The following is a 12,334-nucleotide window of genomic DNA, read 5'->3' as shown; positions in this document are numbered from 1 at the left end:
AAACCGCCACCCCGATCGTCGCACAGTTTGAAGCCTAAATTGGCTTAATTAGTAACATATATTGACTTTTAAAGTAGGACTGAAGTTAAATTCTATCGTACAACTTCATTACTGTTGATGATTTGAGGAAAAAAACCCTTTGAGGTCAATTTTGAAACAGAATATCATGTCAGAAGTCGAAAACGTCGATACCCCGAAAAGTGAGGAGGAGTGTTTGAGAAAACGGAGCACTCTCAAAGGCTGCTTTAAACTGTCAGAGGTACTTTGATATTTGTTCTCTTCCGTAGCATACAATTTTCTGATCTAAGACGTCTGAACATATGAAAAAAATGCAGGTAAACACACCTTGATGGTGTTTTTCTCGCTTCGGTACCGCCACCCCGAGTCACGCCCCACCGCCACCCCGAATGCGCCGTTCTATCCGGTGGAATTACAAGGACAGGAATCTGGTGGAAATTTTTGATGAGCCTTCTACAGCTCATGGTTCAAATTATATATACACTTTATAGTATTTTAGCATCTTTTCAAGATATTGTGTTTTTATTTGCTAAAATAACTAGTTCTAATTGTAACGGGGACCGTTACAGATGTTCCCCAAACGCTCCCCAACTCCCTTTTTGTGCCATTTCCTGTAAAACTTATTTTAAAATTCGCTCAGTACCGAAGGATTTCATCAAAGAATTATAAAAGCTACAATGATATCAACTATATATCATTTAACATATTGCACGTGCACGCACGTGCATGCACATCCAAGTAATCATGGCATGTTGTCCAAACCTTTAACATATCTTTATATATCGTGAGAATCAATGAAAAAAATCATAAAAACATAAATGTTACCGTTTTTCAAGTCATTTTTACCTATTGTGCGCGTGCACGTGCATGCATGTCGTTGCATTTATTTTTTTATAGTGGCATGATGTAGGAATCCATCATACCTATTCATATTCTAAATTTCATCCTGTTTGGTTGAGAACCAAAAAAGTTATAGGCATTTAAAGTTTCAGCCAATCAGATTGCAGCACACGTGCATGCGCATAATTATAATACATGTATATCATGCTATCGATCTTCATGATGTATGATTATGTTAAAAATTTCAAAGGTTTAAAATTTAAAAAGGTTTCACCTAAGTCTGAGGTGTCGTTTACAAGATCACTCATGGAAAAGATTTTCCCAGGAAGAAGAAAAATAATAAAAATAATAATAAGAAACAGAGTAAAAACAATATGTTCCCCAAATTCGTTTGGGGAACATAAATATGGGATAACATGTCCTTTTAAAAAAATTACGTTTTTAAAATTTTAAACGTTTGTAATTTATTTCTATCTATGTATCTATCTCTTTATCAAAAAATTAAGATTTTTTTTTAATGTTTCGATACAAAAGTCAGGCTCCTAGGATCTCTTTTGAAAGGGGCAGGGAAACCAGAAGAAATTTCAGTAAAAAAAAAAGAGGATCAAAGGTACGTCTCAAAGAGTCTCTTGATAATAAAAAAAAAATACTGTTAAAGATCCACAGAAGAATAACATAAAAACAATACTTAAAGACGAAATAATACAGTATGTTGACCAAAATCAAGCTAAGAATTGAAATTTAAAGGATCGAAAAAATATAATGTCTAGTAATTCCCGCTAAATCGTGAACTAAATGTCTTCACTTGCCTGTACATGTACCTGCTTGTAACATTATAGTGTAAACTTAACAACAGAACTTCAGCACTCTTAGTCAACCCTTCCCTTTCCCTCTCACATTTAGCCTATCTTAAAGGGACATGGACATATATAGTTTCAGCAAAAATTTTCAAATTTATTTTTCCATTTTTGCAAAAAATGTAACCAAAGTCTTTCTAATAATAATTAAAAAAAAATCATATAAGCACTGCATGCGTTTCATTAATTGCTAGATACCCAGGAACAAATATGAACATTTTGAAAGAAAGAGTGCATTTTCACCATTTAATCGGTAAAATCCTAGTCTGAAACTAGAAGCCCCCACCTAAGATTTAACATTTTTGTAAATATCTTGCTCATCCGAACTATGCACCTAATATACCCACAGGCAGCTATAAAGGAAGATTTTTCACATGTAGAATTTGTGCATTTTTAAAGCCCCACCCTAGCTAACACTAAAACCCCTGACCCAGGAGCCACGATTTTGGAAGAGACACTCTTGTTCATAATAACCGAAAACTACGTTTCTTTGCTAAATACCACGAGCATAGACGATTTTTAAAAGAATTTTTGCAATTTTAACTATGTAATCAAACGCAACCCCTCTCCATCTACGGGAATCCTGACCTTTTTGGTCACAAATTTTACAATTTTGGAAGTGGCACCCTTGCCAACATAACTATGCCTGTAGTTTAACTGATAAATATACATGGGAGAGGGGGGAGATTTGTATAATGTAATTATGGCGGTCAGACGGGTTCGCTCGTCGATGGGCAGCTCTGTTGATCAATTGGTAGAGCACCTGACTGGATATTCAGGGGGCTTAGGGTCCAATCCCGGTCTGGTCCGTCACCTCTTTTTTCGCCTGCCAGGAAAGAGTCTGCGTAGGGGTACTATAGTATTTGTGTGCTGATTAAAAACTCTTAAGATGAGAGAAATGTGGCGGTTGAAGTTAAATTGCCGCTGACCAGATAGCTCAGTTAGCAGTACATCTGACTGGAGAATCGGTGGGGTGGGGTTGGGGGGTCACGGTAGCCTGTAGTGGCAGAGCGTTCGCTTCGTGATCGGGAGGCCCGGGTTCGATTCTCGTTCGCGGCGCAGCGTCAAACCCAAGACGGAAACATAGGTAGTGACTGTTCCTTCGCCAAGCGCTCGGGATTAGAAGAGAGGGTCTTTCGGATATGACCTTAAAAACGTATAGGTCCCGTGTCACGGTAGGCGCTTGCACGATATCGAACCCTCACTGCTCACTGGCCCTAAGTGCCGAGTAAAGGTCAAAATTTAAAGCCCTTACGGTGACGTCTCTATATGAGTGAAAAATTCTCGAATGAGACGTTAAACAATGTACAATCAATCGGAAGGGGGGGGGGGGTGATTGGATCTCGGTCAGGCCCGTCAAATTTTTCTCCTCCCCCGTTTCATGATTAATCGAGCTCCGTCTTATCAATAGTACCACAATGTGATGATGCAGCTGCAGTGCACAAGGAAGGGAAATCGATGACAACGGTTGGTAATGATGGCATTATAGTATCACTGTATGGCAACTATGAAGCGATCCATCATGCTACTACACCATCCTCATAACAACATTGTCGCACCATTGCCATCACATTACTACACAATTAGCATTGAATCTGAAATTCTTGATGGCGCCAAAGCACTATATTTGAACATATCGGGATTCAATAAATACGACACGTATTGTACAGATAGTATGGAATTCAGATAGCCACATCGTTAATTATCATACCAATCGACTAAAAGGTCGATGGCATAATTATCTGGTAGCACAATGACAATGAAGTGAGGACGCCACAGTGCAATAGGACTAATGCACTGACAATTATGCAATGATGATGTCGCAATTTTATTAATCATAAAACTAGGAATTTTAAGCATGCAAAAGCCAACATCACTTCATCATCGTACAATTATTTCTTCGCTTTTGTATATCAAGGTGCTTTAATTAGTGCCAGCACATCATTGTCATAACAATGTCCCACCATCGCATCGTTGTCATCTACCTATTGCACCAGCATTTCATCTTTATCCCACCATCTCCTTACAATAAAAGCATATTTGTGTCATTGCACTATGTATAATTACTAACTTATCTCTTTGGTGAATGAACTTGCATGGATGATGCTTATTCAGGCATGCTTTGGATGCTAGATCTGGCCTATATTTTCCAGATTATGGACCAGATTTGGTGCAAAATGTCCATAGGTTTATGAAATACCAGAGGAATTCAACTGAATTTTTAAGCCTTTACATGGTAATAATGAAGAGTATTCAAGCTCAAAGGTCCATTCAAATGATACAAATAAAGAGCTAGCGAATACAGGCCTTTAAAACATCAGGGATTAGGTGCCATGGAGGAGTGAGTATCCCCTGCTGATCGCTCATACCCGTGTTCTCCCCACAAATAAAATACCATGGACCTGTTGTTCTTAATCGCTCTTTCAAATGACATCAAGGTCAATGACCTTGTGACCTATATGCTAAAAATAGCTTTTTTGAACGTTCCCACTAACATTTCAACCACAGTAGATAGAGAATTCATATTTGGTAATTGGTATGCATACTCCACTAATTAAGTTCTTTCAAATGACACCAAGTTCGAACTTTGTTGCCGCCGGAGAGTGTTTCACAAACACATCCTGCTCTATTTATTACTGTTGCAAAGTTTCAAGTCCCAACAATTTTTTTTCCTCTTCCTTTCTTATAAATAGAACCCAGCAGAGCTACAGTCTCGACAGAGACATCTGGTTACTGAAAGTGTTTATCATTAAATCATGTACTTAAGAAGTTTTATTTAATATCACAAACATGTATATTTTAAACAAATACATGTATTCACCATCAATTTATATCTTATCAAGTATGTTTAAAAATATTTTGCCAACTAAATGAAAAGAAAAAATAATGAAGTGATACTACTATCAAACACAACAATACATTTATTTCTTCATGAAAGAATTGTTCTTATACATGGCTGTTAATTCACAATAAGATACATCACAGCACTGAAATATTATTCCTTGAAGCAATGAAATATTTCTTAAACTAATGAAATATCATTTCCTTTTTGACCACAAGGGAGTCCTGCAAGGTGCATCTCTTTATATATAAGTAAATAAATTAACTGTTCACTTTCTTCGACCTCCTCCACCATTGGCCAGAATAATGGCAATTCTGATGAAAATATTAATTGTGTCCATGTAAATTCCAAGACATCTGAAAAAGAATCACCAAAACTGTTTTTCCTTTTTTTTTTCTCTCATAAAAGCTAAAAACTCAAATATGACTAATAAGAGAGAAAAAGAATAATTATTTCACCTTATGTTAATATAGAAAAGGGAATTACATGTATATATAAACATAAAATATGAAGTCAAGAAACGTAACCATTTCTTAGATTAAACAAAATTATTGAAAAATTCAAAACTCAAGCACTGTGGTGCATTGTAGGAATTTCATTCAAAAAAAATTGCAAACCCTGAAGTTCAAAGATTGAGAACAGTTTATTCTAAAGGACCTCACCCTCAGATTGTGTGTATCTTGTTTGTAGTCTCAATATGGATTTACTTAATTTGCCTACAATGTTTGTTGTTACAGTGTTGACTTACGCATTGATGGGGTCAAACTTCTGTGTACTGTACACAGGGTGGCTCTCTGCCCTCTTGATAACCTTCTGTGTGTCGTACAACAGGAACATACTGAAGAGAACCAGCCCTCCGTACAAACTCATGGAATACAGTCCAGCTCCCAGGGCTGTGGTGGGAGGGAGAAACATGCTTCCTGATACAGAAAAATTAATCATTAGTTTCATCATAAAGAAGTAAGTTACCACTGATGAAAGAAGGATATATATATAATATGTAAAAAAAGTATATATTCATCTAAAATATAACACTATAAATAGTATCATGGATATGAAACCTTCATAAAGTATGGAACGCCATCACTGCCTTATAGCATACAACTATGCATTTATTATGTCAATTTATCATCACGTGATGTGAACATATCTTTACGTTACGTCCATTTTATATGAGATGATGTAAATATATATTAACATCATGTCAATGCTGCATTACATGAAGTAAATACATCCTTTCATTATGTCAGCACTTCATAACTTGAAGTAAAAAATTCATTATGTAAAGTGATAATGTGTTTACATTGTGTTAAAAACTTTATTACATGAAATGAAAGTTTCTTTACAACATTTCATTTCTTTAATATGTGAGGTCAAAATTGCATTACGTCAAGTAAATTGTGTTTTATAATTAAACTTATCATTACATGAAGTCAAAAGCCCATTCCTTTTTGAGAGTGTATATTTCTATTATATCAAAGCATTATTACGTGATATGGATTTATCTTTATTTTACGGCAAGGGCATCATGATGTGAGGTGAACACATCTTACCTTTATGTCAGTGCTTTATTACGTGATGTAAAAAGTGTATGACATAATGTGAACATATCTTTATATTATATCAATACTTTATTACATTATGTCAAAACTCCATTCCGTGATGTGGATATATAAATACGTTATGTCAACTCTTTCTTATGTGATTTAAAAATATCTTTATTCTGTGTTAACTCTTTATCATGTTGATTCCAAAAGTTCATTACCTGATGTTGAAATACATTTACATTATCTCAAAGCTGTATATCTAGTATATAATAAATGTTGACGACCGTGTTTTAATGACTGGTAAGAAGGGGGGAGGGGTCCTGATTGATTAGGACAAATTACAGGCACATAATATCAACCCCCCTCTTTTCCCAGACATAACTTTACTATAGAAAATGTAATGCTCATTGAAACTGTACAGCCCCCCACCCCCACTTCTTGTTGAAGTATAGTCCACTAAGGGTAATGTAATATATCTGGGAAAAAATGGGACTGATCGAAGTTGGACCCCTCTCCCCGAAATAGGATTTTTGGGCTTGGACTTTTTTTTTCTTGGCTTGTCAAGTTTTTTCGGGTAAATGATTTTTTTTCCGGCTGACCTCCTCTTTCAAAAAAAGATGCTACGTCACTGGAGTTAGTAATTTTTTTTAATCATTCCAGGGCCAGAATTCTATTACAAAAATCTACCAGTCGCTCATCTAAATCAATTGAATATGCCTTAGTAAGCATGCATGGGCACATATCAGTGGCAGATATGGGAATCTTGAACAAGGAAGGGTTGCGGTATATGGTTGGAGACCAAGGGCGGAAAGCGGAGAAGCTCTCAGGCTTTACAGTTTTATAGAAAAAAGTTTTCAACTTAATTCAGCTAAACTTAATGTGAAACTAATGCAATGTCCTACAAAGTTTAAGACTTTTATATAAAAAAAAAAAAACAATTCAAAATAAAAAGAAAAAAATGATTGAAGCACGATTCATAATATTTGATTTATTTAATTATCAGATTAAGTAAACACCATTGAATTTCGACGTGACTTTAATTCACAGTCGCAGTGTTAAGGCTTTGCATGTTTCAAGATTGTCAATCATTTGTCGCTTAAAGTTTTCATTTAAAGATGTCATTCCAAAATCGCTGAGAATCTCTTCTACAACAGTTTTCTCTCCCGCTATTTTTAGTGCTTGCGGAACGCGGAAAATACGTTATGCTCATATAAAGGCCGAGGATACCCGTGTTCGCAAAACGTAATAGTGAATCGACATAATGTAGAAGAGTGCGCACAGTATGGCATGAGCTTTTCACATCAGTTAATAAAAACTAAGATTGTCATGAAAAGTAAACATAACGAAATGCAAGTTGACGAAATAAAATTGTAGTCTGTGTAAATGTCATAAAGAGTTGACATAATGTAAAGGAAAGATAACACGATGCAATAGTAGTGTGGCTTAATGTCATAAAGAGTTGACATAATGTAATGGAAGGTTGACACAATGCAATAGTAGTGTGGGTTAATGTCATAAAGAGTTGATATAATGTAATGGAAGGTTGACACAATGCAATAGTTGTGTTCCGCATTCCTTAATAAAGTTTACACACATTTACAGTCTATAACACTCACCTACTGATGAAGCAAAGACAACACCCAGGCCAATAGCAAGAGGACCTCCCATGTTGAGGAATTTCTCACTGGGTGCACACATAGCAAGGGCTGAGAGACCTATTCAATGAAGAAAAATCCATCTTGATTATATGTTATATAATTTATTTAGACAATTCCTCTCTTGGTATTATACATGTATGAATACTGTACTGGAAAAATTCTTACAGTGTAACATTTCACTTCTAGAAAAGAAAGCATAAAATTACAATTATTGCTGAGGTTAATACACTGATTAAGCCATCTGAGGCATACAATATTCATTGAGTCTGAAGACAAAATTTGATTAATAAAGCTAAGTGAAGTATTCTGCTCTTCATGAAGTACCAGGGTAAGCTAAAAATGTTTATAATGTTAAGGTGGATATTGGATATGATAAGATCATTTACTTTATAATCAACAAATCTTTGATTTTTTACTTCTTCTCACTCACCTCCCACCACCCCTGCAGTGTACCAAGCAGCTCTGACCATCAAGGGGCCACCTAACATCGTGATGGGGGCCACAACTCCTCCGATTACAGCACTGTGTAACATCCAAGCTAGATGTTTAGCTCCGAAACCCTCCTTGTACGGGATTGACTGTGTCATTATGCTGGTTCCAATCATAGCAGCTATGCTCCCAAAAATGGCCTGTGATATAAAAAATTTACTAAAATTAGGAACTCTGTAGCTAGATAAAATATAAAAAAATGCATTGTAATTCATAATATAGTTTTGGCACTGGGGAAAAGAAAGTATCTAATTCATTAGCCAAGATATGCTAATTTTTAGATCTGAAAAGCATCTGACATGAGATATTATAACCTTCTTTGTATTTGTCATTGATAAATGTTAAAGGAGATAATAAAAACAGTCATATAAATTTAAATCCTTAGTGAGGTGATTCTTACCACCCATGAATTTTTCATTGCAATATTCATGAGAGCAGGAGTTCTTGCGATGGTAACAGCAGAAAGAGCTGTTAGCCCTACACTGGCCCCAAAATAAAAGTAGGTGGAACGAATCCTCTGCTTAATTTCTTCTGACCAGAATCTATTTAAAACAATATAAAAAAAATATCTTAAACTGTGGACTGTTCCAGAGTCAATTTTCTCCCACAGAGTTGTTGTATTTACTTACATTCTCTGATCCAATGCTGACATTTCCTTTGAAGCCAATCCATAGTAACAAAGTGATCCCAACCCTACAACAGCCGCCCCTGCAACTGCTCCTTTACCAATGCTGAAAGCTGAAACAAGACACAACTTATATACATGTAATATGTACACTGTGTACAGGGTTATTTTCACTCAAAACTTTTTTTTTTGCCTGTTCACATTTACAAAGAATTTTCCCCTGTTTTGAATACACCCATTCAGAGTTACATCTGTCCACATTTCTAGGGCAAAAGAAGGAAAATAAAACAGGGGCAAAAAAATTTCCTTTAAAGTATACAGTATGAAATATATTAAATGTACACTGTATTTCAAATTCTGCAATTAATACCTGTTTCACCTGCTGGGGCAGCCAGTGTCTCCTTGATTCCTCGTCTCTGGGCTCGTTTTACACCTGACCTGGAATCCGAGGCCAGTTGCTGGACTCTGGTCCTCATACATAACTGTGGTTTGGTCAGAGGCCTGCCAATGCCGGGGACGAGGCTGGTTATAGGAATCCGGCACAGTCTTGTAGCAAGCATTTTACTGCAGTTGGTGATATATCAACGTAGGGAACCAATATTAAGAACTGAAACAGAAGAGTACTGAATTTTCCATAAACCCAACTAAGGATTTCAATTGATTTTTTTCTCTTAGACTCTTTTGTTAATCTGCAGCTTTCAGTTCATTCTAGCCTAATACAATAAAAAAAAATACTTGGTGAATGTACTTTTTCTGAATGTGTTTCAAACTATTTTTGCAACAGAGTTTTTGTGCAACATATTTTCCCTTTATTATTTCCCATGGCCATCATAAAACTTTGAGCTACCAGATTTAAGCATGTATGGCTGAAATACTTGGGCAAAAATCTTAAAATATTAAAATACTAAAACTATGAATAAGAGGAAATGAAAGTCCTGGAAGCTTAAGCTTTTGTTAATATATACTTCCATAACTTGTTATATAATTGCTTGAGGAATTCGTTAAATTTATAGCTGGGGATCCAAGATAACTTCGCTATATCCGTGAATTTGCAATATCAGTGTTTGTCCTAAACAAGTTTTACTGTATATACCCCCTTCATGCCCTTTTTATAATAACAAAGGCATGACAGAGGGGCTACATGTATATACGCATCATTTTGATCAATCATATTTATAAGAACTTAATATTGAACATGTTGAATGATAGAAATTCAGAGGCCTGTATTTAAACAACAGCAGAAGTTTTATTCATAACAAGTCCTTTCAGGTGTTAAGGATATAAATTTTCATAGTTTTTAGAAATATTTCCTTCTCATTAGCATTGTTAATGTTTTGTGCCAATGTTATGCCTCTTTTCAAAGTTTTTCTAGAATTTTCTCCTTTGTACAGCAAGCTAGCGTAACATTGAACGCATAAAGCAAAAGCAGAAATTAAGACTTAGCAAATACAGACACCAAACCTTATTTGTTTTTTCCATATCTGACACTCTTATGAATGAAAATATTAAACTATAGGTCTGATTTAAAGCATTGATAAATATTATTGCTGTCAGTGTCAGATGGGTATGATAAAAGAACCACTAGACTCATTGCTGTGAAAGAAAAGTCAGAAAGAATAATGATGTGAACAAAAGTAGTATAGTTAAGTAAACTAGAGAGACAAACTAACTTACTTATTTTACCGTGGCTTACGCAACAAAACGATCCTCTTCTGCGTTCAATTTTTGTAACAACATGAAAACGAAACGAAAACCACGATAAATTAAGAAACTGAGAACGTCAACTGACATATTTCCGGATTATTATTATGTAAACTATGTTTTCTTAATTAAGAAAAGAAAGAAGGAAGGTAAGATCGAAATGAGAAAAAGAGAAAATGAAGGTAAAATCATATTAGTAAATAATATATTACAAAATACTTTGCTAAAAAAAATGCGGAAGTTTAACCGTTTTCGGTTCCGTGAAATATCACGGCCCAGTTTGAAAGACCGCGGGAGAACCATGTGCCATGAGTGGCAAGTGATGTGATGTGCTGCTTGCTGCTTTAGATATTATGCGTTTTGTGAGAAAGGTTGTTGAGGCATAATAAGGATGTTAATGGTAATCTAACAACCAAGCTTTATGATAAAAGCGATGACTTTAAATAACATTTCAAACGTCAAATCTCCGTAGTCCGTACTACGTTCATCACCTGCATACGGGGTTTATTTCTCTCAGTTGATTCAATACGCAAGAGCATGGCGCTCAACGTATGAGCAATGTCTGAAACGAGGTAAATTATTGACAAACAAGTCGATGAAACAAGAATATCAGCAGTCATGTTTAATGTAATAATTTCTTAAATTATAAATAATATGGTTGATACAATGGCCCAGTCAGCACATTCAATTTATCATTGAGTAAAATGCAGACTGATGTTTTCTCATACGAATTGTTTTAAAGCCATTATTCACGCACCAAATAGTCAACAGCATTTCCCGTTATTTCCAGACCTAATCATGACAAGGAGCACACAACAGATGTAACTGTCGGCAGGGGATGCTCGCTCCTCCATGGAACCTGATCCCACCTCTGATGTTTTGGAGGTCTGTTTGCTCTGCTCCAATTTTGTATTGTTTAATGGACTTTTGAGCTTGAATACTGTTTGATATCTCCATATATTTCATTGTTAAAGAGTGACTTCCAATAATGTATAATTTCCTAAAGCATTAAATTTTCATTTTTCAGCATTTCAATTTCATGAGAATTGACAATGAAAAAATTTCCATAGCAGTCCATTTGTTGTGTTGGTATACCAACAAATCTGGGAAAAAAGGTAGTACACTTGTCAAAATTATTAAATCAGTGTCAGGCATCAGGTCTGATAAAATCAAATGTTCAGTTGAACCAGTCAAAGCTTTGGCAGACCAGATACATGTCAAGCCTGTAGGAAGCAATTTCAGTTTGGGGGAGGGGGCACAGCCAAACAGCATTTCAGTTTCATCAACTAAAAAAAAGTCATCAGACGTTTTCATTGAGGGGGCACAACCATATAGTACTAAGCTAAGTTTTCTGTAGTATTCTTAGACTATATATTGGCAAAATTATTGGGGGGGGGGGGCATGCATTAACCTTATTTGACACTAGGAAAGGAATATGAATAACAGCATCGAAATGCCCTTTATTATTTACAACAGCCTTAAATCTTATGGGTTTCCTTTCTTGGGATAGAGAGTTTTTAATAAGAGACATAAATGACATGTTTCATGACTTTGCTATGACAATTAAATTGACCATCGTCAACACACCTTCTTTTCTGTGTTTATGACCTTCAGCTGCGCATCTTATCATTCCAGACAAATTTTTACCGGCCTTGACAATGAAACCATTGGATTTCAACAAGTCTGAGGTAGCTGGCTCTAACATTAACTGCATCACATAAGCAGAAGGTAAATTTTGAGATATTTTTTGGATTAGA

General features: G+C 35.5%; 1 protein-coding gene across 2 annotated transcripts; it reads right to left on the bottom strand.

The window, feature by feature from the left end:
* Nucleotides 1-4,613: 4,613 nt before the first annotated feature.
* On the bottom strand, nt 4,614-10,652 carry LOC134250070 (growth hormone-inducible transmembrane protein-like). 2 transcript variants are annotated; one of them, XM_062732422.1, is made up of 8 exons: nt 10,560-10,652; nt 9,247-9,483; nt 8,881-8,989; nt 8,652-8,793; nt 8,193-8,391; nt 7,721-7,819; nt 5,306-5,477; nt 4,614-4,913 (listed from the first exon to the last, which is right to left on the bottom strand). In XM_062732422.1, exons 2-8 carry the CDS (start codon nt 9,434-9,436, stop codon nt 4,826-4,828), a joined length of 999 nt encoding a protein of 332 aa, XP_062588406.1. In that variant the 5' UTR covers nt 9,437-9,483; nt 10,560-10,652; the 3' UTR covers nt 4,614-4,825. The 2 variants fall into 2 exon arrangements, with proteins under 2 accessions (XP_062588406.1, XP_062588405.1); XM_062732421.1 differs by having other exon boundaries at nt 10,551-10,638.
* Between the last annotated feature and the right edge of the window lie 1,682 nt (nt 10,653-12,334).

This window comes from Saccostrea cucullata, unplaced genomic scaffold, assembly GCF_032062105.1.
Source record: "Saccostrea cucullata isolate Sc308-1 unplaced genomic scaffold, CSIRO_AGI_Scuc_v1 ctg1645, whole genome shotgun sequence".
In the NCBI taxonomy this organism is placed as follows: domain Eukaryota; kingdom Metazoa; phylum Mollusca; class Bivalvia; order Ostreida; family Ostreidae; genus Saccostrea; species Saccostrea cuccullata.
Note: the sequence above shows the minus strand (reverse complement) of the source record. Positions and strands in the feature narration are given on the sequence as shown.

Bases quoted from the DNA above. Each gene is read 5' to 3' on its own strand.
- LOC134250070 (XM_062732422.1), bottom strand. From the start codon at position 9,436: ATGCTTGCTACAAGACTGTGCCGGATTCCTATAACCAGCCTCGTCCCC. The intron at 8,392-8,651 runs GTAAGAATCACC...TTTATATCACAG, and splicing joins CAATGAAAAATTCATGGGTG to GCCATTTTTGGGAGCATAGC. The intron at 5,478-7,720 runs GTGAGTGTTATA...TTTCTGTATCAG, and splicing joins TGTCTTTGCTTCATCAGTAG to GAAGCATGTTTCTCCCTCCC.